Here is a 25,566-nt window from a genome sequence, read left to right on the forward strand (position 1 = left end):
GCCGATTGTCCTCACAAGACAGTCATTAAGAACTGCTTCACTGTTAAGCAACAGTTCCAGTTGAGATTTTCGAGAACTTATTATTCGTTCTGTCACAGGTGTAGAATGTGTTGGAAAGTGGAAAGTGTTTATTGAAGACTTCATTTGTAAACCTTCCGTAGTACTTGCTGTATGATATGAAGTATGGTGATAATGTTTTATTGGTAACAACCTAACCTGTACAGTGTAATATTTGATAACATATTATATTTGTAAATAATACATTTCAGTTCTATATTTACTGGAAGTGTCCAGAAAACGTGACACGAATTTTTGAACAGGGTGTGTTGCCTTTTGTTGATTATGTATTCTAGAAAGTATTTTCCGACTGTTCTGGAAATGGAAGGTTCGCGAGCGTGTGTATTCAAGAACTTATTTAAAGTTCGCGACTGAACTAGGAGTTGTGATTGGTGAATCTGGGTGACAATAGGCGGGCTCATGCGTTCTGATTGGCTACTCCAAGGCCAGGGTTCCCCTTATAAAGAGTGCGAGGCAGCATTTTGTGGTCTGTCTTGGTCCGACCGGTCTGCTAAGTCTGTCAGCAGTCTGTCTGGTTGTCCGAAGTTTTGACGTCTCGCTGTGGGGAGCACTCTTGATTTCCATTCCAGCTTAAATTTCCTGTAATGTTCGCTTGCCTTTTCATATAGGAGTCTACCCTAACCTCACCTAGATTCGCCACTTAATTATTTATGATGCCTTAGCTTTTCAGCTGGGCTTGCCTGTTTGTTTTCGAGGCATTCCTCATTTCTTGTTTCACTAAATATGTAAATTGTACTTTAATATATTTACCTTGGGGTTTTGCCATAATTTAGTCCTTGCCAATACTTGGTTCAAACACCACAAACGACGGCTGTATACGTGGACGAGACCTGGAGACACTGGAAGGTATCAAATAGACTTCATTATGATTAGGCAGAGATTCAGAAACCAGGTGTTGGATTGCAAAACTTTCCCAGGAGCAGATGTGGACTCTGACCACAACTTGTTGGTCATGAAATGCCATCTGAAGTTGAAGAACTTGAAGAAAGGAAAGAATGCAAAAAGATGGGATCTAGACAAGTTGAAAGAAAAGAGTGTGAGGGATTGTTTCAGGGAACATGTTGCACAAGGACTAAATAAAAAGGCTGAAGGAAACACTATAGAGGAAGAGTGGAGAGTCATGAAAAATGAAGGCAGTAGGGCCGCTGAAGAAATGTTAGGAAGGAAGAAAAGATCAACTAAGAATCAGTGGATAACTCAGGAGATACTAGACCTGATTGATGAACGACGAAAATACAAGAATGCTAGAAATGAAGAACTCAGAAAAGAATACAGGCGATTAAAGAATGAAGTGGATAGAAAGTGCAAGATAGCTAAGGAAGAATGGCTGAAGGAGAAGTGCAAGGATGTCGAAGGCTGTATGGTCCTGGGAAAGGTAGATGTTGCATACAGGAAAATCAAGGAAACCTTTGGAGAAAGGAAATCTAGGTGCATGAATATTAAGAGCTCAGATGGAAAGCCACTTCTAGGGAAAGAAGACAAAGCAGAAAGATGGCAGGAGCATATCCAACAGTTGTATCAAGGTAACGATGTAGATAATTTGGTTCTGGAACATGAAGAGGTTGTTGATGCTGATTAAATGGGAGACCCAATTTTGAGGTCAGTTTGACAGAGCTGTGAGTGACCTAAATAGGAACAAGGCACCTGGAATTGATGATATTCCCTCTGAATTACTGACTACCTTAGGAGAAACCAGCATGGTAAGGTTATTTCATTTAGTGTGCAGGATGTATGAGACAGGAGAAGTCCCATCCGATTTTCAGCAGAATGTTGTTATGCCTATTCCCAAGAAAGCCGGTGCTGACAGGTGTGAAAACTACCGCACCATTAGTTTGGTATCTCATGCCTGCAAAATTTTAACACGTATTATTTACAGAAGAATGGAAAAACAAGTTGAAGCTGAGTTGGGAGAAGATCAATTTGGCTTCAGAAGAAATGTAGGAACACGTGAAGCAATCCTGACTTTACGTCTGATCTTAGAGGATCGAATCAAGAAGGACAAGCCCACGTACATGGCATTCGTAGATCTAGAAAAGGCATTCGATAATGTTGATTGGAACAAGCTATTTATGATTCTGAAGATGATAGGGATCAGATACCGAGAACGAAGAATTATCTACAACCTGTATAAAAATCAGTCTGCAGTGATAAGAATCGAGGGCTTTGAAAAAGAAGCAGCAATCCAGAAAGGAGTGAGGCAAGGCTGCAGTTTGTCCCCTCTCCTTTTCAATGTTTACATAGAACAGGCAGTAAAGGAAATCAAAGAGAAATTTGGAAAGGGAATCACAGTCCAAGGGGAGGAAATCAAAACCTTGAGATTTGCCAATGTTATTTTATCTGAGACTGCAGAAGATCTCGAAGTTGCTGAATGGTATGGATGAAGTCTTGGGTAAGGACTACAAGATGAAAATAAATAAGTCCAAAACAAAAGGAATGGAGTGTAGTCGAACGAAGGCAGGTGATGTAGGAAATATTAGATTAGGAAACGAAGTCTTAAAGGAAGTAGATGAATATTGTTACTTGGGTAGTAAAATAACTAACGATGGCAGAAGTAAGGAGGACATAAAACGCAGACTAGCACAAGCAAGGAAGAGCTTTCTTAAGAAAAGAAATTTGCTCACTTCAAACATTGATATCGGAATTAGAAAGATGTTTTTGAAGACTTTCGTGTGGAGTGTGGCATTGTATGGAAGTGAAACATGGACGATAACTAGCTCAGAAAGAAAGAGAATAGAAGCTTTTGAAATGTGGTGTTACAGAAGAATGCTGAAGGTGAGATGGATAGATCGAATCACGAATGAAGAGATACTGAATCGAATTGGTGAGAGGAGATCGATTTGGCTAAATTTGACGAGAAGAAAAGATAGAATGATAGGACAAAAGACACCCAGGACTTGTTCAGTTGGTTTTAGAAGGAAGTGTAGGTGGTAAGAACGGTAGGGGTAGACCAAGGTATGAATATGACAAACAGATCAGAGCAGATGTAGGATGCAATAGTTACGTAGAAATGAAAAGGTTAGCACAGGATAGGGTGGCATAGAGAGCTGCATCAAACCAGTCTATGGACTGATGACTCAAACAACAACAACAGTTCCATGTCACTTAATGTACGCCTGAGTTTTTGAAAAGTACGTTTAACTTCACTGTAAATTGTAATGCCGTATTACGTTTCTTCTTACTTACTAAATTGCATTGTACAACTGGATTTGTAACTAGATGTATAGTCTGTTTGAATCTTTGAACTTGTAGGAAGCTATTGTCAATGAACGCGTATTAATAATTGGTGTGTGTCTCAGCTGAACATGTAGGTTGTATTTTATTATCGTTATGTGTCAGTACCTTCCGCATTGCGGAATTTGTTCGGAATTTATTTGTAAAATCCATTTGTAAATAATATTTGAAAATTAAGGATCACAGTTGATTATTTCAGAATCTGCGACCTAAGCCATATCCATGCCTTTGGTAGGTTCCCAACCTCTTCCCACCTTCCTAGTTTATTGTCATCTAGTTGGCCCTACTGATATTTACTAAAGTTGTTATCGGCGGAGACTCGCGTAGTTTCAGCTGATGTTTCACTGAGTGTGTAGTGTTTTTGGGTATTGTGTAGTTTCTCTTACTTTCCTCCCTTTATTGTGTTTAGTGTTTTGTTTCGTGTAACCACTGTAGTAACTGTTACATGTTCAGTATCAACGCACATGGCAGGAAGCAAGATTTTCCTATAACAATTATCACAACATTAATTATTCTAACGTTACAATGAATACTCCTTATCCAATTGCACAGCACGGTCTGACTTATGCCTCTTGTCTTAAAATTGATGTTGCATAGGTCACATCACGCACAAGTTAATGTTATACTCAGGTTTTAAACTACAAAAGTTCCCCTAGAAGAAGGTGTCATTGGACCCACGTCTTTTAATATTATAATGGTAGAGTAAATTGAAGAAGATCCATTTTGCTTTTAGACATTCTACACTCCACATAAGTCAGGACTGATCATGTTCTAAATTTTAATTTTTAAAAAAAAGTGTATTTTATCACTAGTTTCCTCCATCAACCATCATTTGTTCTGTCCATATATTTTAGATGTTTTCTAGTGCGTTATTTTTAAGATGTCACATTGTTAAATTGGTTATGAATTGTAAACTTTTTATATTACAAGGATTGTTAAGGTCCAAGACCAATGACTTTAAGGTTGAGTTAAGGCTGCTGATGATGCCGCTAATAGAGGGTGAAACATGTACCTAATAATAAGACACTCTAATATTATGTAAAAGTTTAATTATAAAATTCTTGGTATGTATTGAGTAAGTGGTCTTATTAAATATTCTTGTAATATTCTTCATATAAGACCTATCTAAGAAACAATGTTAGGTTTGGTCCGCCCAATCAATATACACTGAAGAAAATGGAAATTGCAACACCCAGAAGGAGTGGTGCTACACTGCTGCAATTGAACATGCAGGACGACTGTTCAGTTGTGATTCATCCGGGAGATAGTAGGTTCGAATCCCACTATCGGCAGCCCTGAAAATGGTTTTCCGTAGTTTCCCATTTTCACACCAGGCAAATGCTGGGGCTGTACCTTAATTAAGGCCACGGCCGCTTCCTTCCAACTCCTAGGCCTTTCCCATCCCATCGTCGCCATAAGACCTATCTGTGTTGGTGCGACGTAAAGCCCCTAGCAAAAAAAAAAGTTGTGATTCGATGATTACACTTTCAGGTCCCTCTGACCGCAAGTTTGGACAACAATCAATACAGGATGTGCCCACCACGAGCTGCAATATATTGATGAATTCTTTGAGGCATGGAGTCAATGAGGCCCTGGATCACTTCCTGAGGAATTGTGGCCCATGCTTGCTGCACTGCACGCGTCAGTTGTTCCAGAGTTGTGGATGGCTGAGGATGGTTGGCCGGATGTCGACCCATCATGTCCCACACATGCTCAATAGGACTGAGGTCCGGGGATCTTGCGGGCCATTCTAAGGTTGTGATGTCGTGGAGAGCTTCTCTGGAGATGCGTGCAGTGTGAACCCGGGCATTGTCCTGCTGAAACATCCCATTAGCAATGTTCGCCATCATAGGGACAACCACTGGATTGAGTGCCCTATCAACGTACTGTAGAGCAGTCATAGTGCCCTCAACAAGCACTGATTGTGATTTCACATTAAAGCCAATAGCTCCCCAGACCATAATGCTTGGTGTTGGCCCTGTGTGCCTCTCGACAATAAGATCTGGGCGACCCCTCTCCCCGGTACATCGGCGCACACTGCGGGCAAGACAGAAGTGCGATTCATCACTAAAGACGACCCTATGGCAGTCGTTGACCCACGTCGATCTTTCTCGACACCAGGCCAGCCTTACACGTCGCTGTTGTGGGGTCAGTGGAACACCTTCTGCAGGGACACGGGCTCGTAAGCCAGGTGCACGCAGGCGATTACTAACTGTTTGTTGTGTAACGTGGGGTGCCACAGCTACTTGAATTTGCGCTGCTGTTGCATGGGGTTCCATCCGGGCCATGCGAATGATGCGACGATCCTCTCTCACAGTTGTCTGTCGCGCTGGGCCTGTGCCAGGTCTACGAGTGTTGGTACCTTCATTTGACCACTGCTGCCATACACGTTGTACCGTAGATACCAGTCGGCCAACACGTGCAGCGACAGTCCTTAGCGATAATCCAGCCTCACACAGCCCAATTATCCGAGCCCTCTCAAACGGCGACAGTTGTTGATAGCGTGCTCTTCTCTGTCGTCGAGGCATGTTTGACGGGGAACACTTCATTGCACAGACTGCAAGTCAACTACGCTACACCAGAGTCCGTATACTGGAGTTGATTCCTCCACGACCAATCACGTGGGGAGACCTGTAGCAACAATCCAGTGGGTCTGAAACTGATCGTTTACATACCTACATGGCATCGTTCCATATCTTGAAAGTCAACACAAATGACCAATGCCTTCATGGTGTTGCAATTTCCATTTTCTTAATTGTACATTGTAATAAGACTATCTGTCGGTACGACGTAAATTGTAAAATGTATTCTGACATGTAGGTTGTTGGCTATAGAAGTCGGAACACTAACATTGTTTTCTTCGTTATTTGCGGCCATTTTCTGTTGATGCCATTTTGGAGTTCAGCATCATTTTGCTACTAGACTCTTGCAGATGTTGGTGATTATACAAGTTGAAGGTTGTTGTTGATCAGGGTATCATTCCATGTAGAATAACACCATTCTTACTGCATCTCTATGGCACTGTACAGCCAGATCATGTCCACATTTTCTTCATTACTGTACATTACTGGATCTGCAATAACTGTTAACCTTATTGTACTACCAAAGACAACACAGAGTACTGCAAGAGACACCAACAACCTTGAGCAGTGCACTGTACTGTGCGTCAAAATAAATTCTGTTGCCCATAATTTTTTGCCTAGTTTGTAGTTTGGCAATGAAAATATGTACATTTCATTTTTTTAAATGTAACTTTGAGTTGAAAGGGGTATTTTCTTAGTTTACTGGAATATGTTTATCTTCTCAATTTGTCAGCATTCTGTGAAGTCAGTTCTTCATTATCTTTTTCCATCTCAGATATATTTCAATTTGCAAAGTTAGGCAAAACACCCTGTATATTTGTCACTTTCTTAACCAGAGATTATCTATAACTAAAATATGACATTTTATAACTTAATGATAATAGCACATAACTTGATATGATAAAATTTCTATGAAAGCAATTTTAAAATAAAACATGATTTGTGCTGTTCATATTTCTGTATGCCCTTCATCTCACCCTTCTCAATGCCAGTCATATCAAACACTTGATAAACTGTGCTGGAAATCTCAACAGTGCAACCTATTTTTGTAGTTTCTTTTGAGACCAGGTGAGTAGATTCTTCAAGTTTATCAACCTTATCACCCTAGATGCATGCTGGTTTTAGTCTGCTTATTGAGACATGTTAATTCAATTTTCACTGCCAAGAACTTTGAATTTCATTAGACATTTTCGTAGGAACCTTAGTTTGGTTTTTCCTGTGCGTTGTTTACTCTCTCAATTCGAACACACACAATATGTAAGTCAAAGTCTGTGGATAAATGTTATTTCCTCTCATTGCAAGAATATTCAATAGGTTTAAACTGGTTTATGTATTGTCAAAGTTGAGAAACTAATGTTGGCAGGTTCATGTATACTTTTCTACAGGGCTACCAGATTTTGTTATTGGAATGCTCTAAAATTTTGGACATTGGGAAATTTTAAACTAAAAGCAAAAATACAGGGAAACAACCTGTATTTAATAAGAGGTTTTTTTTACATTAAATAAACGAAGAACAAAATCAGTCTTATTTTTACTGTAGAACATCATTTGTATTTGCCGGGTGGAGTGGCTCATACTTTAAAGGTACAGTCAAAGGTTCTACCTTTACAATATTAATTTCTTTTTGTTTGATTATCAATTAACAAGTGTCGGGACATGTTTCATCCTCCTTTTTGGACATCAGCCAAAATTACTTGTGAGACAATTAAAATAGACAATGTCACAAATACACGTTAAAATTTAATTCGGATTACTGAATACGTCAAGTTAAAATGCATGATAAAATTCGAAGAATGTTCTTAAAATGCTGGAGCTCGGCTGCTTTTTAGTTCTGTTGAAATGAACATTCTTTGAATTTTATCATGCTTTAACTTGGCGTATATGGTAACCCGAATCAAATTTTAATGTGTATTTGTGACTCTGTCTATTTTACTCATCTCACAAGTAATTTTGGCTAATGACGTCCAAAAGGAAGGACGAGACATATCCCGACACTTATTAATTGCTAATTAAACAATCAAAAAAGATAGTATTTAAAGGTGGAACGTTTGACTGTAAAAGTATATTATCGACAATACGGGATTATTATTATTCAGTTATATTTAAAAGATGTACCAATTTGTTGCAGAATATCCGGCCTCTTTAAAACATAATTACAGCTCGAAACAGTTAAAATGTTTGAAGTCCTATTTAACTAAAAGTATTCCCTTTGCAGATAGCCTGTTTCTCTCATCTGTCCATTGGGTGGAAATCAATGACTAAAACCCCCTGTGCTTGGGGGCTACAGACAAAGTATACAGCCACGGTATCCCTTGCCTGTCGTAAGGAGCCACTAAAAGAAGCAACCAAGGGATGATGAAATTAGAACCATGAGAATATTGTGATTAGTACCATTAACTGCAGAATACCATGGGTCTACGTTACGTAGGAGCATTACCATTATGTGAGAAACACTACAGGTCTGGGCATTGTTTGTGATCATGGTCATCGTGTGTATGCCACCAGTCGGTTCCACTGTGTTCAGAATGGACCTGCGTTACCTATGAGTAGTACCACTTTATGAGAAACACCATGGGTCTACGTTGCCTGTGATTAGTGCCACTAAGTGAGAAACATCACGGGTTTGACTAACGCCCGTGTTTAGTCCCACTATGTGAGGATCACCACGGGTCTGCATCACTTGTGAGTAGTGCCCTTTTGTGCAAAACATCATAGGTTTGTTACCTGTGAGTGGTGCCATTGTGTGTTACATACCATGGGTCTACATTACGTGTGATTACCACCATGCGAGGAACACCATGAGTCTACGTTACCTGTGATTAGTACCACTATAGGAGGAACACCATGGTTCTGCTTTACCAGTGATTAGTACCATTGAGGGGCTGTTGACCTGGATTTTGGACCCCTTTAGATAATGAGTATCATCCCAGTAATGAAGCCACTGTGAATTGGATCCACTGATTTATTTTTTTCATGATAATTTTTTCATCATCCATTTTAGATTCAGGTCAGTGGATACATTTTGAAGTTTTGAATCTTTTTTGTTCACCTCGTACTATTAGGGGGCCAATGACTTAGCTGTTAGACACCTTTAAACAACAAACATCATCAATGAATAAACCTGCTCTACATTCGGATTATGTGCAGGAATAGTGAAAACATATTCTACAGGTTTCAACAACTCAGAATGGCAAGTTACATACTTACTAGCACTAAAATATCTTGCCCACTTATCATTAGATGATGACAAAGACTTTTCAAGGCTTGAACTTTTCCAAGAAATTTGTTTAAATTACACAGCTGGTCAGAACTTTCTGACAACCTTTGATCATGCTGACTAAGGTTTATCATTATAATTAATCATATAGAGTCGTATCAGCACACTAAATTTTATTTCAAAACCAGTTTTCGGGCTCTTAAGGTCCATCATCAGTGTTGAAAATTATTTTAAAAACATTTGATTTCACATTGATGTGTTGTCAAAATTAGTTGAAGTAATTTTAAAACAGATAAAATGGAGCCCTGTTGAGATCAACATAGGAAGGGCTGGCTTATTCTTGTATTCGGGCTGTTAATCTAGTATTAGACTAACGTTCAGCTTTAAATACAAGGCAAGCTGGGAGCACATGATAATACGTCACCTGAAGGTTGTGAACAACCTGTATATGATTAATTATAATAATAAATTACTACCATCAGTACTGTTAATAAGATGGCTTTGATATTTTATAATGATTATAAGGCTTATCACATGGAAGCACATACCACCTGGAAACTTTATTCCAGCTCAAACTACAGTTGTCCATGCAGTCAAGCTACTTAAAAATTTATTACTTCTTTTGTGACTGGAAAATATTTTCTTAAACAAGCGAGTGTTGTGAATTTCTAGAAAAAAGGACATTTAAGGAATGTTAAAACTTTCTTCCCTGCCACCAGATAGAAGGGAGGGCATGTCCTGAAATCTGGTAACTGTACTTTTGTACAATGTACATAGAAGAATTCTCTAGTTAATTTGAGAGTGGTACTATGTACTGTTAGCCAGTGGCCAGTGATGCCTCCTTCAACCCCCCCACCCCCCCACCCCCAACTGTGTGTGTTTTTAATGTAGTGTTCATGTGCAAGTTTCTGTTTCTTTTTGTTGAAGAAAACATTGTAATGGCTACTATAAAATAATACATGTATTCTTTGTTTTCTTTTTAGGTTCTTATGCATCTGGTCCTAATCTAGCAGATCTAGTAAAGGGAGGAATCTTACATTTGTGTAGCTTACTGAAGAATGAAGCAGTTGGAATCGTTGATGCCCTTGCACCTCCTGATTACATTTTAAACTCCATTTTGGGAACAGCAGATGGAAAGGTCAGTAACTAGAAGGAAATTCTATTATCTTTCCTATTGTCTGTTAAGTTATCAGCCCAGAGGCTGGTAGGATCCTTTAATAGCACCACCAAAAGTTATGTGATTATAGGGAAACCACAGAAGCCAGTGGTGGCACCGAAATGAGGCATACTATGCAGGATGGGAAAGGTAGCTTACATTGCTTTCCTCACACTGCCATAAAGTGCTGCTGCAATACAACTAACACTTAATAACAGTGAGACGCACTAGTCGTGCTCTCAGTGTAATTACTCAGCACCACCCATACCCCAGTAGTTCCCATATTGTTACAGCAATGGATGAGATTGAGACTTCCATGGAAACCACACTTTGCTACAGCCTGTGCCAAGAGACAGATGCTGAAGTATTGCATCCATCAAGAAATGCCAACATGCAGTCTTTCATGTTGCAGTAGCCATTAAATATTTGTACTACAATGTCGACACACCAACGATAAGTGACGTTGCTGCTGCTCCGATGTCGACAATAATAAGATACCATATGTTTCTGTTATATGCCACTATTTGATGGCCAGTTTTTGAATCCTTCCAATATTAAATTTCTATGCTTCCTTTGTTTCAAGTTTTATGCATTTTTTTAGTAATATTTTTCCTAAAGGAACACACTCACCAGGTGGTAACATCAACATGTTGGAAGTCACGAATGTCAACATTAGCGTGCATTGTAGAAATCTGCACAGTTCTCTTGAAAATATTTGAGGTTTTCTAATGTTTTATTGTGTTATGTATTTTTTTTTTTTTTTTTCAATGTGAGAAAGAGAAAAGGTAGCCATTTACATCCTAGTGATATAAGTGCTGTGGTGAATGATACTAAATCTAGTGACTTCAGTTTTATTCTTTAAATTGTGATAGATCCAGATAAAATGCCAAGTTGACTGGAGATCGAACCTGGTGCCTGTAGTCAGAAGGCAGACTCTTTACCCCTAGACCAGGTATGGCGAACCTATGACACGCGTGTCACTAGGTGACACGCGAACACGATTTCGGTGGCACGCCATATGAACATAATAATGTTTTTATATAAGTCTTGTACTACAGACATTACATATCTTATAGTTTTTCACGTGTAAGAAATAAATATCGAAAATCTAAATACTAGTTCCATTCGGATGTGCAATATGGCAACACTGCTACACTGATAGGTCCGAAAGTCAAGTGAAATAGTGTCATTTTCTGGTGGTTTTGTATACGGACATCGCAAACATGTTTTCGGTGCCGAAAAGAACAGAAACTTATCAAAGGTGGTGACCGTACTTTTCAAGAACTCTGGACAAGGGAATTCAGACTGATAGAAAGAGGTGTTGCCTGTGTTCGAAAACAATTGTACCCCCCACATTTAATGTAAAGCTCAATTTCGAGACTAATCATTCAAATGTTTGTTCTATTTCAAATGAAGAAAGAAGGGAGTTCTTTTCACAAATATTGAGCATTACACAAAACTAACTAGTTCTTTTGTATCAACTTTCCGGCCAAGGAATAATATCAGTGCGGCTGTTTCCATCTGTCTCACTGCATAGTACAGCATGCATGGGAAACCGATTTCTCAAGGTGAGTTGTTGAATGAAACTTTCTTATTGACGTCCGACAATTTATTTGAAAACTTCCCTAACAAACAACTAGTAATTAACAGAATTAAAAGAATGTCAACCAGCTGAACTGCTGTCAAGTGTAGAATAATAACAAAATGAGTGAAGAAGTTCCGAGCAATTGAAAGCTAATTTGGATAACTCCCACATGTATGTTTTGATGAAAGAATGAATGTGATTTTACAAGCAAGGATAGCTGTGATGAAGATGAAATTCGTTTAATTGTTGAGCATACAAACTACGACAACATGGAAAGATAATGAAGCTAATGGAGGAAGTGAAGTCCATTCGCAATATTAATACTTTTGATTTTTATACCTAATAATTTTTTCTCACAATTTGCTTTACGTCACACCAACACAGATAGGTATTATGGCAACGATGGGATAGGAGAGGCATACGAGTGGGAAGGAAATCGCCATGGCCTTAATTGAGGTACAGCCCCACGGAACATGCAATCAAATGTATTTGCAAGATATCTGTGTAATAAATAAATGAATAAATAAATAAATAAATAATATATTATGAAACACAATGGGGAATTTAGAAAGGTAATCTTGGGGTGGGTGTTTGTAGACATTCCTTAATGGAAAACAAGTGGCACAGTCAACAGTTGAGAATAATAAACCAGACTTAAAATGGCACACTAGTTGGAAAAGGTTCGCCATCCCTGCCCTAGACCATGGGGTAAGCAAGAAATATCGCACACTAATTAAATACAGGCTGTTGAGATCTTAGGAGACCCACGGAAGCATAATTTCAAAGATGATGATGATGATGATGGTTATTATTATTATTATTATTATTATTATTATTATTATTATTATTATTATTATTATTATTATTAGAATGCTTGCTGTGCACTGCTGAGAGTGTGATGGATCAGATCTCAGATGAAGTGATGAAGACTTTAGATGGATAGATAATAGACTTATTTTGTCGCTTAAGTGCGGCCAGTATCCAGTATTCAGGAGATAGTAGGTTCGAACCCCACTGTCGGCAGCCCTGAAAGTGGTTTTCCGTGGTTTCCCATTTTCACACCAGGCAAATGCTGGGGCTGTACCTTCGTTAAGGCCATGGCCGCTTCCTTCCCACTCCTAGCCCTTTCCTATCCCATCGTCGCCATAAGACCTATCTGTGTCAGTGCGACGTAAAGCAACTAGCAAAAAAAAAAGACTTATTTATACTGGCAAGATAGGACTGTTAAGCCACTTTCTTACATATAACCAGTTTTACTACATGCTTACATACACATCCAGCGAACTCTTGATTATGCAGTTAGACAGATATTCATGCAACCTAAAAAGAAAAATGTAATTATTGTACTTTTATCACCCCCACTTTTGATCCCAGCTTTCTGTAAGTAAGAGTTGTTAAGAAATTTAGCTTTTATGATGGTAATAAATGCACACTGCACAACAACCATACCAGTGTTATCGATCTAGTGTGTTCATGAAAATAGCTCTCTTTTTTTCTTTCTGTTGTTAAATCTTATGCATGATCTTCAGTCTTGTCTCATCATGTCAGAAAAATGTTAGAAAACTATTTTAACAATAAAAGAATTAGTACCATAGTTAGAAACTTGAGAAGGGAGAGTTGGCTGCTAAGCTGGTGGCAGATAATAGAATGGGAGTAAAAACTAAGTGCAATTTTAAGAAAAATGAAGCAGAGCAAGAGGATTATGTGCACAATAGTGATAGTAGTGGTGAACCTTGAACTGACACTAAGAGCGCGACGAAGACCCAGTGCGGTGGATTCGGTCAAAACTAGCGTAAAGAAAACTGCCAGGAACTGGACTCGGGTCTCTTACAGATAAAAAACATATAAGAGATGCAAAGAAACAAAAACATAACAGTAATAAGGGTAAGAACATAAATTTATTATGGAGTAAAAATCAAAAGAAAATAGTATAAGTAAAACAAGGGGGCCAAAAATCAAATGGGTAATATCAATCATATGTGGCCCGTGATCAAAATACACCAGGCTCAATGATAATAGTATCTTCACACACGCTTACCTTTGTAAAGGACGTGACGAAAAGTTTGGTATAAGGATTTGGCATCTATATTAATTGGTTGAAGAATATGAATTTAGGTGGGTACAAAACATTTCTTTGTAGCACGTCAGGTCAAGACAGTCATAAGTTTAGAGAGTAATAGCATCATAACATGCTCTGTCCGACTCGTTGGCTGAACGGTCAGCGTACTGGCCTTCGGTTCAGAGGGTCCCGGGTTCGATTCCCAGCTGAGTCGGGGATTTTAACCTTAATTGGTTAATTCCTACGGCACAGGGGCTGGGTGTATGTGTTGTCTTCATCATTTCATCCTCATCACGACGCGCAGGTCACCTACGGGAGTCAAATAGAAAGACCTGCACCTGGCGAGCCGAACCCGTCCTGGGATATCCCGGCACTAAAAGCCATACGACATTTCATTTTATAACATACTCTCATTCAATTCCTCGGTCAAGACACAAAGACTCCCAACAATAAAATCACGTCCCCAGAGAATACAATCACATAAAGTAAAAGGAGCATAAAATGGGAGAAGAGGGAAGGGTGCACCTAGCTCTTAAAATTCAACCAGAGAGAAGAAAAGGGAAAAAGGGCGGTTACCATGGTTTCACGCAAAACAACAAAAATATGGAAAGGCAGCCCTCAAGGAATAAAACATATTAAACTAGAAAATAGGTAAGGAAAGCCTATGACGGCAATGTGAAACGAGCAATAAATAAGTAAATTAGGCACAAAAGGTATCATGAATAAAGTGTCAGAACCACCCACGCTTACACAGAGACCAAGGGGTCAGGTCGTCGCAAATAAAGGGATCTATAAGAACGTCAACGCACAGCACATAATAAAATAAACAACCGCTCTCGAGCTCAGACAATATGAACCAGAAAGTTATCCATCTTAGAGACGGAGTATCTCCAACACCAAAACACACAGAAGCAAGCAAATCGCGTAGTTAGCTTGAATTCATACCAGGTCTATGAATTGGACATGAATTATACAGAACACGCGATAAAATAATACAACATGAGCTCAAGCGGAATGTTAGTGAAGTGACATGAGAAAAGGTCTCGGCCACACACAGCAAACAATCTCATACACACACACACACACACACACGCGAATCCGTGTTACCTTCAATTCACAAAATAAACATATTGGATCAGAAAAGAAAATCAAGGTTAACACACGAATAAATTAGAAAAAACACGTAATGAGGGAAGCCTTTCTAACCCAACTAAAAAAGATTAAAGAAAAATAAATACCTCGATTATATAAGCAATTCACATTCTCGAAAGGCCGAGATGTGTACAGACATCTTGAATCTATTAAAATATATTTCATATGCCACGAAGGCGACTTGGAAATCCAATCCTTCCATCTTCTCAAGTCAAAAATCTCCACACCCCATCAACCAGAAAGATAACCCAACGAGACGGAGCAGAAAAGAAATGCTTTGACCTATGATAACGTATGAGATGCCATCTACCGGAATAAGGAAAGATTACATAGTGGTAATAACACATGATGGGAAAGAGTAATAATTAGTAGATAAGAGTTGGCTAGGAACTTGAAGACTTCAGAAAAGGCAAATGTACCATAAAATGATATGGTGCGGTTGAACCTTCAAATTTAAGCTTTTTAAAAAGTCTACTTATGGAGGCAGATGTCACACTGGAGTAATTTGTTCAGAGGAAACCAACTTGTTATTTGAGGCAGTGGGATTAGAAGCAGATTCCAACACTTCTTCTGGGTGGGTTACAGGATTTTGGCAGCATCATAGAATCTGTGAACTCAGTGTGCAGGGAGAACTGCTAAATACCAATTTTGCAGTGGTAGATAAGTAAATTACTAAAAGAGAACAAGATATAGTTGAGTAATACAAAACTAAATATCTGCACACTAAAAATAATGCTGAGAGAATCAGTTCAGTTTAAGAATAACTAGATATCCTTAAAAAAATGAATTTAGAGTATAATAAGTAAGTACCTATAACTAATAAGCTAGTATCTGACTTGTGAACCTCAAGGCACATTGTTACCTCTGCAGCAGTGGAATTCATTTCTAAGAAGCTGAGACCTCTGGAGATGTAGCAAAAACAACTGCTCTGCTCCTACCGTTCCCAACACTAGTAAATAGTTCTTTGCACACACTGAATTATATGAACTTCACCATTACAGACTGGGGTTTGCTAGGTCACTTCACCCCTACTCAGCATCTTCTATCAATATCATGGATGCTTATATCAGCATTCACCTAGTGAGTTACGTGTAGTAGATCCCAGACATGAATATGTTTCTCATTTCCTCATGCTTCACTCTTCCCATATACTACATCAAACTGTACTTGAACTTCTCTGTCATCCTTTTCCCAAATCAGACCATCTGCAATTAGCACTATGTTCACTCTGTCACCTCCATAATACACTGACTTTGTTCCCTCTTTATATTCATCTGTCACTATTTCTTGGCCTGTTAGTCTATTTGCATCATGACGCAACTGCAGCATTTCAAATACATCGCTTGGGAACAGGAAATTATAATGCCTATTCTTCAAAAGGTGATAAGAATGTATGTAATAATTTTATAAGAATCCCATAAATATCCCATGCTATCAATAATGGAAAGAATGCTACAAAGAAGAATAAGAGAAAAAGAGAAACTGTGGAAATACTTCTATTAGAAGAACAGTTTGATAAGAAGAGGATGATGAACAGTGGTTCTGGTTTTTGTTGTGAAACAAATGGGTACAAAAAAATTAATAAGACAGCATACAAATGATACAAATTTGTAATGGTATGCAACATTTAATCTTGTGATCATAAGCCATAGTATTTTCCATATTATGAGAAACCATTATTTTATTCTTGTTATACCTTTAGAGTTCCAAGAGCTGTTCTCCTTTCCATCACAAAAATCTTACATGCATAGGCTGAGATTTGCCTTATAGCTGCCCTGGTTTGTAGGGACAACATTGACAGTTATTGATTTTAAGAAAATATCATTTAGCACGGTATTGGCACTATTACAGCTGTTAAAACCTGATTGGTTGATCATTGTAGATTTATTGATTTTGAAAAAGCCTATGGTAGTTCCCAGGACAGTAGTTCAGAACTACTGGTACAGCAAGGTATATTAGAAACTCCACCTGTTTCTCTTTCATACACTCCTGACCTGTATGTGTACAGCTTTCCCCAGCTCCATTTTTTTTTAAGTGCCAGTTCTGTATATACCATAGCAATATCTGTTTCAACTTATCCTATTTTGTTACTGCACTCTCTTACATGTTTAACCATATAACTTCTTTGTCCTTCACAAGTCTGCTGTTATGTATAATTCTACACTAGGGAGAATCCCCCTTTTCTGGCATTCAAATAAATGGCAATTCCAAATCGATGGCATTCTTTCTCAAGGAGAAAAGAATAAAGTTTCAGGAATTCCAAGAAACTCTGATGCTACAGTCTTGGGTGTCCTTTATTAGTCCTGCCATTGTTAATGACCGTGCTCACGTCATTCAGTAGCAAACAGTTCATCTTAAGTGAAGTCCAATGTCAGTATGCCAACAGTAGATTCTGTATAAGACTTGGTGCATGCAGTTTATCAGTGTGTGGAATTGCAGCAAAATGGATAAATCCACAAAGCCTCAAAAAATGTTCTGACATTAAGCAAAAGCTGGAATTGGTGGAAAAGATGGAAGAAGGAGTTAGTAGGATGCAATTTCTGTAAGAATTTTTCATGGAATGTTCAATATTGTATGGTGTTAGGAAGCAAGGCAGTTGGCTTCAAAGTTTCTTAGTTAATTCAAAATCAGAAAAAAAAAAAAAAAAACAGTTGAAAACTGTCAAAATCTTCAATAGTTATGCAGTGTAGTAAAATTGACTGTTTGCTTTATTCATAGATTTTGCTTAAGAGATTGGAAGTTGTATGCATTTCAAGAGCAATACTGCAAGAAAAGGCAAGGGAATATCATTTAAAAAATTGATACTCTGGGGACTATTTACTCTGTAGGCTGGCTTAACCATTTCAAACAGAGGCATGATATCTGTAAGGTAGATGTTTCAGGTGAATAGTAGTGTCAATGAAGTAAATGCTAATGAATTTGTAGAAACATTTCAGAAAATAGTGAAAGATGAGGGTATCAATGCTGAGCAGCATGGTAATGCAGATGGGACAGTATCAGTGTGGAGGCAACTGCCTACAACTCTTCTTTCTTGTCTATGATAATGAAACATTGCCTATGAAATTCAGAGAGAATAAGGACTGCAAATGCTGCAGGTATGCGAAAATTGAAACCAGCTCTTACAGGAAAATTCCAAAATACAAGGTTTATTAAACATGTCATAAGCATCCATCTATTCAGGGCATGGTTCCATGAAGTTTTGTGCCAAGCATCAAAGCACATTTATCTGAAAGTGCTGTGTATTTATTGCTAGACAACTGCCATACTCATTCTTCTACTGAAGATTTAGTCTGTGAGAATGTTTACATCCTATTTCTCCCTCTCATTGTTTCAAGCCTTCTTCACCCTATGAACCAAGGTGTTATCTACAACTTCAAAATGAACCAACAGTCCCTTTTTATGAAAAAGTTCTGATATATTAGAAATAATCAATATGCTACAATCAAGGAAACTTGTCTTGGCATCTCCAAAAACTGTAAAAGTGTTGTTATTATTGTTGTTGTTGTTGTTGTTGTTGTTGTTGTTGTTATACTAGTGTCCAACAATCAAGCATAATCACTAAACGAGGCCATACTGCTTTACTGCTTGATAGGAATGTCACACGGATTGCTGAACAAATGGAAGCTGACTTGCACATATGTCACACAACTTGTCCAAAAAAAAAAAAGTGTCGGAAAGATTCTGATGTCTAAAGTACACTTTTGACAACAACTAACAAAACTTGGCATTGTCTTCCACAACAAAATATGCTGTTAATAGGGTGCATGGTTACCCCTAACGGCCACACATGCTTCGCAGCGATTTGGCATGCTCTCTTGTGGCAGTTGATCCCATTCCTCCGAAAGGGCAATGCGAAGGTCTTGGAGGGTCCATGGTGGAGGCTGACGGGATGCAGTTCACCTCCCCAGTGCATCCCAGGCATTTTCTGTAGGATTCAAATCCACAGATCTCGTTGGCCAGTCCATGCGATGAATGTCTTCCCCAGCCAGAAATTCATCCACCAGAGCAGCGCGGTGCAGTCTGGCATTATCGTCCATTAAGAGAAAATCTGGACCAACCGCACCTCTGAAGAGTCGAACATGTGGTCTCAGTACCTCATCCCTGTATCTCCAAGCGTTAACAGTGTTCCTCGGACCACCCTTGAATATGTGCAAGTCCGTACGGCCATTCAACATGATGCCGCTCCACACCATGACGCCACCACCACCACCACCACCACCACCACCACCACCATACTGGTCCCGTTCCACAATGTTCCTTTGGTTGTATCAGCTACCCGGTTCTCTCCAGATTAATGTGCGACGGGAATCGTTCTGCAAACTGAAGCGGGATTCATCTGTGAAGAGCACATGCCTCCATTAATTCATGGTCCAGTTTCGATGTTGACGGTTCCACAATAAACAGGCCCGTCTCTGTGCTAGAGTGAGCGGGATGCACACTGCTGGACGTGAGGCAAACAGCCCTGCTGTTCTGAGCCTCCAGTACACAGTTTGCCAGGAAACGGCAACCCCTGAGGCGGCTGAAAGCTCCGCCAACAATTGTGTTGCAGGTGCACTCACATTTTGTCGGGCGGTTAAGGCCAGATATCAGTCCTGCTGTGGGGTGGTTACCCTTGGTCTACCTGGTACTGGCCTACGACTAACATCCCCTGTGTCTCAATCATCTCCAAAGCCTGGAAATGACACTTTGTGGCACATTCAAAGATACGGAGACTTCAGTCTGTGTCTGGCCTGCTTCCAGGCGGCCGAGTATTCTACCCTGCAAAACGGGGTCCAAATGGCATTGTTCTGCCATTATGTTGTCATGTTCACCACGAGGCTACACTCCGCACGCTATAACAGGGCAAACACGACTGAGTGGAATATGGGGCGCAGGCACTGGCTGTGTTTACCTTGCGGTTACGCTGCCAGTCAAAGCAGGGAACACTCCTATCCTATACAGAGTGAACACGGAAAGTTGGTAGGTGCATATGTCCTGCGATTTGCGGTCTATTTCCTGTTGCCCTGCTTACTCGTAACTTATGCTCAATTTTTGGACACTAGTGTATTATTATTTTTATTATTATTATTATTATTATTATTATTAAAAGTGAGTCTTAATGAGAGAGAAGTTAGCGAACCGTTTGGTATCGACAGCTCTACTCCCGTCACTTTCTCCCATGATGATGATGATGATGATGATGATGATGATGATGATGATGACATTATCGATTACGTCATAGCCAAGAGGACGGAGACGAAGACTACTCTCAGCTAACAGCATTGGTATCGTGGAAAGAAAGACAAGCAGGCCTGGCAACATTTATTAGTTTCACAGAGCAATATTCATACATATCAGCTGAACCACACCCTTCCCTACCGATGACGTGAGACGTAAAATGATACGCACATAGGGGGAAAATGGGGCGTGGACCACGACTAGGAAAGGCCAGGAGAACACAGCCTTGAGCTGAAAACGTCCCTCATTATTGATGAATAAGGATATCAATCTAATTCTACAGCAATAAAATCCGAATAAAACTTAAATGCGGGTTTATTGGTGAAGTATATTTGAAACAGATAAGCAAAATAGTGATGTCAATAACTTAAAAAGGGAAAGGGATTGTAACATAAGCATACCTCGTTCAATGGATGTCAAAACATTATAACGTGACCGCGGCGTTATTACACTCCAAGATACAGATAACTATTATCAGAAGCTCGCCGCCTCAAATATAACCTTGTTACATCATGTGCAGGTATTAATACAGCTCACACGGCCCAGTTAGGTCGTTCTTTTTATGAGATTGACTTCTTTTATTCTTTTTGCTCATTATCCACACAACAACAATAGCCATATCTCTACGAAAAAACCTCTCCGCATCATGGAGAAGAAAAGGCAGTTAAAACAAATATGAAAGACAATATCACGCCAGAGAGAGGAATGTCTCTGGACCAAAGAAGTGTATTAAAATCAAAGGAGAAAACACAGGCACGTGCATCGCCCACAAGAATGAAAGTAAACAAACATGGCTGCCTCACGGGCTAGCAAGCGCCCGAGACAGAGACCAAGACAAAAATAAGTGATACTGTTCCGAGAACAGAAAAAAGGTACAGAAACTAAATTGAAAACTAAAATAGAACTGACCGGTACATCATCTTTCCGCTCCCCTCACTCACGCACACACTCCCGAACTCACACACATATGCCAGCACGGCAGGCAATACGAGTGGTTACTCCAATTAATATAGTCCAACACCAATCCATATAGGGTGACTCACCTGGTCACGAACTGCAGGTCTCTCGTACACCAGACAGCAGTGTGCACGACGCAAACAATATAACAACAAGATCGGAAGAATCCCGCACTCAAAACCACCATGTCACGTGCCCCGTACGACGAGAATGGAGCTTCCAGTCGACACGGGGAGCACAGATATATTTGACGGCAAAATACCATACAATGCAGTGCACATAAATGGAATCAATTAGAGACTCAGTTATCATCATGGCATAGTCACAAACATACTAACAAATACATGACCCATTCATGCTGTTTGGGGCGGAAGACGCATAACGATCAGCCATAATCAATAGGGCCAATAGTAATACTAAAGAACTGCAGAACCAAAGTTAAACAAGAATTAACGTACCTGCGATATGAATAATCAAAATAATAAGATGCATGAGCAAGGTTTGAATATATTAAACACCCATTTATAAGATAGGAATGCAGCTCTACTCTGTGTGGGCTCCATTGTTAATTTATCTCCCACAAACAAAGCAAAGGTACCCTTTAGAGAGATAATACATCTCGTCTTGCAAAAGGAACGATCTTCCGTGTTTATATCACACAGTGCTGCCTTCTCCAGTACATTGTCAGAAACACATAAGCTATTCGAATTGAGGCCATAGGAAGCCATTTACATATTGAAAATACGTCACATTTATGAACATGCCATTAGGCATGGCTCACAGCTCATGACATAAGAAGTTCAAATGCTGGGTTGAATAGCTCAGATGGTAGAGCGCTGGTCTTCTGAGCCCAACTTGGCAGGTTCGATCCTGGCTCAGTCCAGTGGTATTTGAAGGTGCTCAAATAAACCAGCCTTGGGCCTGTACATAGATTTACTGGCACATAAAAGAATGCCTGCGGGACAAAATGTCGGCACCAAGCGTCTCTGAAAACCATAAAAATGTAGTTAGTGAGATGTAAATATGTAATAAATGATATTATTATTATTATTATTATTATTATTATTATTATTATTATTATTAAGTTCAAATCTTCACTTGCCACCCCCACAACCTGGATGTTAATCATCCGAATACAGTAAATAGATTATTGCCGTATCATCCTGTTTCTTTGTAAGTTTTGTTTTATTTATTTATTTATTTATTTATTTATTTATTTATTTATTTATTTATTTATTTATTTATTTATTTATTTATTTATTTATTTATTTATTTATTTATTTATTTATGCCTGTATTTAGCATATGGCATTACACAAGGAAGAAAAATGTTTATCTCCAGAACAGCTATACATACAAATAACTAAAGAATTACAGGAATGACACAAAACAAAAGAGAACATTCAGTCTAGCTATCCACTCAAGGCTCGATGGTGTAGCACTGAAAACATCTCTCAGATCATCCGTGTAGACTCTCATATTAAACTCCTCGATGATGTGCCGGATGGTTGAAAAATATTAATGGTGGTGCTACAGTCATGACAAGGAGCAGATTTTTTAAAGTATTAACTTCAAGGAATGTCCTCTGATATAAAAATTTAGTTTATTGGTGAGAAACCTTGCCCACGTTCACGTTGAAGATATGAGGATAGCTTACTCTCTACATATAAAGGTATCAGAAATACCAATCCTTTCCAAATGAGAGACGGGGGAGTGTAACTATAAGCATTTGGGGGATAGTGGTCTCAAACCCCATCCTTGGCAACCTAAAAGATGGTTTTCCCATGGTTTCCCGTTACCAGGCATATGCTGAGGTTTTGCCTAAAATAAGGCCATGTTTGCTACCTTCCCAATCCTAGCTTTGCATTGTTGAAAAGCCTGTCTGAATTATTGCAATGTCAAACAGGCAGCAAAGAAAGGAAACCTTTCCTTCAGTTTCAAGTAACACTCATAGCTGCTTGTGTGTACCTTAATGTCCATTTTAATCAGTTCTGTTGTCTGTCTTCATTGGTTAGTGCTATTAGCTACCACCCTTGGAGGCCAGGGTTCGATTTCAGGTACTGCCAGAGATTTAAGAATGGCAGGAGAGCTAGTATGTGGTTAAAATGGTACATGGACGTCACCTCCCTTGGGGGTGTGCCTGAAAAGAGCAGCACCGCCTCTAGATGAGGACACAAGTTCACTTTCTTTACCAGTGTTTTTTATTTAATTAAGGAATCAGTGAAGTCAATTTCTGATGGTTCTGGTTTTTTGAACCTTATTTCACCTTGACTGAAGAATTTCTCTTTCTTATTTCTTGTTATTAGTCAATCCCTGTTAGGCAGCCATCATCATCACCACCATTATTATCCACATATATTGTGCTAACTTTTACAGTTGCTGATGGCTTGAGAAATTATATTCTTGTGTGGATTTTAATAATAATTTGTAAAGTTTCCTTCCCATTGTAGTATTGAAACATGATCTTCAAATCTGGTTTTATGTTTTCTTTCAGGTGTATGAAAACCTGCAGGCAGCTTTTTTTCACAATCCAGGAGCAATGGAAAGACCTTCATGGTGGAGTGAAATCATACCAAGGCCATCTTGTAAATTATAGCCAATGTAAAATATAAAAAATATATATAATCTGGGTCAGGTCACCCATTCTTATAAAACAACTAAATTTTGTACTTTTTCCATATATTTGATATAAATATAGAAAATTTTAAAGTCTTTTGTAATCATGTTACTGCCACTTAATGTCTTGGACGATCTTAATGTGTCCAAAAATGTTAATATCAAGGAATTTTACTTATTTTTTAGCATTTTATATATCTGTTTCTGAGAATCATGCTATGCTAAGGCCATGACACTGTAATTTCATGTGAACTGAAGTGAAGACCTTTTTAACCGATATCATTTTTCAAGTTACACTATCTTATTGTTCTTCAATTCTCTTCATATTGTGAATGGGATTCAGAGTACAGTTCCCCTATCCAGCAGGCAGAGACTGGAAAATTTAGCAGTTACTTTCTAAGAAACTAACATCTATGTTCACACAATTAGTGTGTTCCCCCACCCCACCCTCAAAAATACTTTGATAATTATTCCTTGCAAATTAACAAAATTACAAGCATTTAATTTAGATACCATGTTCTGCTTATAATGAAAAGAGAGCATGGTGAATAGTTCAGCATTATTTTTCATCACCCTGTTTCATTTATTAGTTACTGCTCTGCCACAGTAACAATATCTTTAACTTTCAATGTTGTTTGTTGGTGTCCACAAGGCTAGAAGGCACTGCTTAGAAAAAAGCTTGTGATCAATGGACACTGCAAAAAGTATTTACTCTGTCAATTTCTTTGTCCTTTTTGGCCTCCTTTTCAGTCGGAGATTTCAGTTCCCCGTATGCAGCAGAAATTTCTGCCTGTATGAAGATTCAGAAAATTTATACAGGCCAGCATATTCATTTCTGTTTTGAATGATGAATTTTTGACAGAGTGCTTTAGTAATGTTTAAAAGTGCCGTGCGTAAAGGGTCGTTCTCCGTTGGAGTTGCAAGCTTGCCTTTTGCTGTAAAAGGCACTTTTTAGTTTAGCTAAGGCTTCCTTTGTGGAAGGTAAACACTTCCTTTGAATATTGTCTTCATATGTCATGGTTAAATTCATCTAACCTTGGCAACAGAAAATGTGCATTGGGATACTTCAAACCTTTGAGAAAGATCAATAGGTCAATCAAACCTTTTGCAAGTTCTTTGATAAACGTGGTTTGAGCCTGGAAGTTCAGCACTTCATTCTTACCAAGATGAAATAAGAAAGTAACCCCAATGCATTTGCTACATCTTTCATGTCTGGTGTTTGAATGAACTGAATAATATTGTAGAAAGTCAGCCAAACAGATAACAGCACAAAACAACTGTTCTCTACACGCGAGTACTGGTGAGGAAAAAGGGGTTCAATTTTTCCCATTTTCATACTTGTCCTCCAAGTAATCAAGATACTTATATATCCCTCTTTCTTGTGTTAAGAAATGAAGACTTAACTGCGGTAACAGCCTGGTTTAAGTATGACACGACACCAAAAACATTCCCTATTTGAAGTGATATCACCGAGCAAGTGGCCGTGCAGTTAGGCGCACGCAGCTGTGAGCTTGCATTCAGGAGATAGTGGGTTCGAACCCCACTGTCAGCAGCCCTGAAGATGGTTTTCTGTGGTTTCACCATTTTCACACCAGGCAAATGCTGGGGGTGTATCTTAATTAAGGCCAGGGCTGCTTCCTTTCCACTTCTTGCCCTTTCCTATCCTATCATCACCATAAGACCTATCTGTGTAAGTGCAACATAAAGCACATTGTGA

At 38.9% G+C, this 25,566-nt stretch overlaps 1 protein-coding gene across 1 annotated transcript in view; it reads left to right on the forward strand.

The window, feature by feature from the left end:
* Positions 1-23,945, forward strand: part of LOC136864712 (peroxisomal acyl-coenzyme A oxidase 3) — a 297,560-nt gene extending 273,615 nt beyond the window's left edge. Inside the window, exons 14-15 of the mRNA XM_067142046.2 lie at positions 10,092-10,246; positions 23,728-23,945. Coding sequence (XP_066998147.2) covers positions 10,092-10,246; positions 23,728-23,829 — 257 coding nt within the window. The 3' untranslated portion in view covers positions 23,830-23,945. The remainder of the gene's footprint in view (positions 1-10,091; positions 10,247-23,727) is intronic.
* The last annotated feature ends 1,621 nt before the right edge of the window (positions 23,946-25,566 follow it).

The sequence above is a fragment of the Anabrus simplex genome, chromosome 2, assembly GCF_040414725.1.
Source record: "Anabrus simplex isolate iqAnaSimp1 chromosome 2, ASM4041472v1, whole genome shotgun sequence".
In the NCBI taxonomy this organism is placed as follows: Eukaryota; Metazoa; Arthropoda; class Insecta; order Orthoptera; family Tettigoniidae; genus Anabrus; species Anabrus simplex.